The sequence below is a fragment of the Nylanderia fulva genome, unplaced genomic scaffold (genome assembly GCF_048542155.1).
Source record: "Nylanderia fulva isolate GAGA-0341 unplaced genomic scaffold, ASM4854215v1 Scaffold147, whole genome shotgun sequence".
In the NCBI taxonomy this organism is placed as follows: Eukaryota; Metazoa; Arthropoda; class Insecta; order Hymenoptera; family Formicidae; genus Nylanderia; species Nylanderia fulva.
In genome coordinates this window covers 155,475-159,425 of record NW_028189699.1, presented here as the reverse complement: position 1 = coordinate 159,425, position 3,951 = coordinate 155,475, and the positions used below count along the sequence as shown (strand labels likewise).

At 40.3% G+C, this 3,951-nt stretch overlaps 1 protein-coding gene across 1 annotated transcript; it reads right to left on the bottom strand.

The window, feature by feature from the left end:
• Window positions 1–878: 878 nt before the first annotated feature.
• LOC146724142 (uncharacterized) lies at window positions 879–3,715 on the bottom strand. Its single transcript, XM_085480392.1, is given in 3 exon segments — window positions 879–1,473; window positions 1,475–2,377; window positions 3,596–3,715. Coding segments are annotated over 3 exon segments (1,443 nt in total). The 3' UTR covers window positions 879–1,053.
• Between the last annotated feature and the right edge of the window lie 236 nt (window positions 3,716–3,951).

Sequence of the window (3,951 nt, the reverse complement as noted above, 5' to 3'; positions counted from 1 at the left end):
GAGAGAGCGAAAAAAAACGAGAGAGAGAGAGAAGACGAGAGAGAGCGAGAGGACCCAAAAGAGAGAGCGGGAGAGAGCAAGAAGGAGCAAGAGGGAGCAAGAGAGAGCGAGAGATAGCAGGAGAGAGCAAGAGGGAGCGAGAGAGAGCGGGAGAGAGCGAGAGAGAGCGATAGAGAGCGAAAGAAGGCGGGAGAGAGCGAGAGAGAGCGGGAGAGAACAAAAGAAGGCGAGAAACAGCGAGAGAAAGCGAGAAAGAGCGAAAAAAATCGAGAAAGAGCGAGAGAAGACGAGAGAGAGCAAGAGAACGCGAGAGAGAGAGCGGGAGAGAGCGAGAGAACGCGAGAGAGAGCGGGATTGATTGATTGATGAGCTTTTATTTAGCTTTCTCAGCTATTTTCTTATACAGTTTAACATTTACATATGTAAGATATGCGCTTTTAATCTTCTTTTAAATAATTCGAGCCTATCGCAAGTTTTAATTTCTACTGGCAGGACGTTATAGAATATACTTCCTTCATAAAACAAACTTTTCTGTGCACTCCTTGTTTTTCGAAATTGAATTTCGATATTACCCGCTTGTCTTGTTTCCCTATCGCATTCGTTCCCTACTATTTGTAACTTATCTCTCTCCCTTTATTATAAACTCTTCTACTATATCCTCGAAAAATCTCAAGAAATCTCCGTGCGATGCGCTCGGTGAGTGATATATTACCATTATCACTCCTTTATATAATTTATCTTTTACTTCTACCGCAACACACCAACAATTCGATTCTAATTTTTTTTTTCCTCTAATACTATCTCATATTTAATATTGCTTCTAACGTATAAAATAACTCCTCCCGTATTCCTATTCTCAGCATTACACCTAACTATACTATAACCCGGAACGTTCACTTCACTGTCTTCGATATCCTCAGTCACTCTGGTCTCCGATAATGCTAAGAACGCAGGATTTATTTTCTTCATGATCTGATGTTGTATCTCATCTCTGTGCGCAATTAAACTTTGCGCATTTGTATATAGTATTATCTCCGCTTCTTCCTGTGGTTGCTATTTAGCGTCCTCCCAGCCTGCTCTCCTCTTCTCCTCCCGTAGCGCCCTCTTAAAGGTCGGACATTCCGGACTAAGGGCGTCATGGTCATCGCTTATATTCAGATTGTATGTTCGATTTTTGAACATACAATTCACACATTTCTTCTTTGTCGCTGTACAATCACGCGAGTTATGACTTCCTGCACATTTATAGCATGCTTCCTCTCGCATACAATTTTTTGCAATATGATAATATCCCCAGCATTTGAAACATCTTTTAACATTGATGTGATTAAATACAGGACACTTCTTCCATCCTACACTTAGCTTTCCTTTCTTCAATATCAGCTCATGTGTCTCTTCATCTGCTTCTATTATTATTGACCCTTCTTCATTTCCTTTTCTTTCAGATTGATTATTTCTCCTTTCTTTGATCACTCTTCACAATTCGCATATTTGCTGTATCTATTTTATTCTGCATCTTTATCGTATTTATAAGTTCATTATCATCTAATTTCATCTCTTCTACACCTATATTAATAATTTTTATCTTTGGTTTTGATTGAGGCGACTCTATCACTTTATAATTTTCTCCCAGCTTAGCTTGAACTGTCTCCTTCAATTTTTTCACCTCCTCGCCGGTTTCACAACCCTTGATCACTGTTCCCTTGCTATCTTTCCTTAATTTCGTTATTCCCATAGCCATACTCTTAATATCCACCTTTTCTTTTATCAATTTTTTAGTGGCTTCACTCTCTTGTTGCATTTTCGGCTTAACAATTATAACGTTTTCTTTCTTCTTCCCTTTAACCGCTTCACTGTAGCTTATCTGCGATTCTTCCTTTGATACACATGTTACTCCCTGTATCATTTTCTTCAAGTTTTCCAGTTCTTGCTTAACATTTACTAATTCTTCTTGAACTACTTCTTTAATCATTAGTTTAATTTCATTTTTACAGGCTGTTTCATTTTTTATTTCCTTTACAGTTTTTATGATCCAGTCTACTTTTACATCAATGCCTGATCCTTTACTTGTGAACGATCCTGCAGATCCCACGGATCCTGTAGACGATGTCCTATCTCTTCCTGCCGTTGGCGTCGCTTTCTTCATGTTTGTTTCTTTCTCACTATCAATCAAAAACTCCTCAAATGGGCCTTTACACGGCACTAATTCTTGTCTACTGTCCAGAATTTTATGCTTAATTACACATCCTGGATGATAAAAAAGCTTATTTATACAAGTTTTGCATTTGACGACTTTATTCTTTATTGCCTTCCTACATGCCGAGCATCGATACTCTGCATATTCATCGTCAATGCCGATAATTACCGGCCGAAACCGCTAATATCAGCCTAATCGATCACTCACCTGTGATCCACTTTCACACGTCAGCACTATTGTGTCCACGTATAATGTCTACTTGTCTTACGAGACTTCAATGTCCCGAAGAATAAATTCACTGCTCACAGTCACAGATCGCCATATCCCGGCTAGATAACTTTCATAGCTATCCCCTTTCTATGGCAGCGTAACTTGAATAACTTATTATACTTCTTTTCCACTGTTTACCGGTGAAAACTCAGTATTTTGACGGAGCGATGTGACACACGTCTTCTCCACTTCAGAGAGAGAGAGAGAGCGAGAGAACGCGAGAGAGAGCGGGAGAGAGCGAGAGAACGCGAGAGAGAGCTGGAGAGAGCGAGAGAACGCGAGAGAAAGCGGGAGAGAGCGAGAGAACGCGAGAGAGAGCGGGAGAGAGCGAGAGAACGCGAGAGAGCGGGAGAGAGCGAGAGAACGCGAGAGAGAGCGGGAGAGAGCAAGAGAACGCGAGAGAAAGTGGGAGGAAGCGAGAGAAAGCGAAAAAAACCAAGAGAGAGCGGGAGAGAGCAAGAGAGAGCGAAAGAGAGCGAGAGAGGGCGAGAGAGAGCGAGAGAGAGCGATAGAGAGCGGGAGAAAGCGAGATAGAGCGGAAGAGAGCGAGAGAAAGCGAGAGAGAACGAGAGAGAGCGGGAGAGAACGAGAAAACGCGAGAGAAAGTGGGAGGAAGCGAGAGAAAGCGAAAAAAACCAAGAGAGAGCGGGAGAGAGCAAGAGAGAGCGAAAGAGAGCGAGAGAGGGCGAGAGAGAGCGAGAGAGAGCGATAGAGAGCGGGAGAAAGCGAGATAGAGCGGAAGAGAGCGAGAGAAAGCGAGAGATTGATTGATTGATTGATGAGCTTTTATTTAGCTTTCTCAGCTATTTTCTTATACAGTTTAACATTTACATTTAACATTTACATATGTAAGATATGCGCTTTTAATCTTCTTTTAAATAATTCGAGCTTATCGCAAGTTTTAATTTCTACTGGCAGGACGTTATACAATATACTTCCTTCATAAAACAAACTTTTCTGTGCACTCCTTGTTTTTCGAAATTGAATTTCAATATTACCCGCTTGTCTTGTTTCCCTATCGCATTTGTTCCCTACTATTTGTAACTTATCTCTTAACTGAATTGGTAACAGGTTATTCAATATCTTGAAAATAAATATACATATATTATATTGTAATCTTTGTCTTACTGACATAAATTGCAACGCCTCTAGCATGTCTTCCACTTTGGTGTATCTATCACATTGAAGTATTATCCTCATAGCTCTGTTTTGTACCTTCTGCAGTTGGGTTATCTGCGTCTCCCCCATGCCTATTAATATCGTCGCGCAATACTCAAAATGAGGAGCTATGATTGTCTTATATATAATGCATCTAGTATACACTGATATGTAATTACCTACTCTATTTAAGAAACTCGTTTTTTTACCTATTTTCTTTAACATATAATCACAGTGATCTTGAAATCGAAGTCTGTCATCGATAATTATACCTAGATATTTCATAGTCTCTACACGCTCTATTTCAATTCCGTCCAGACATTTCA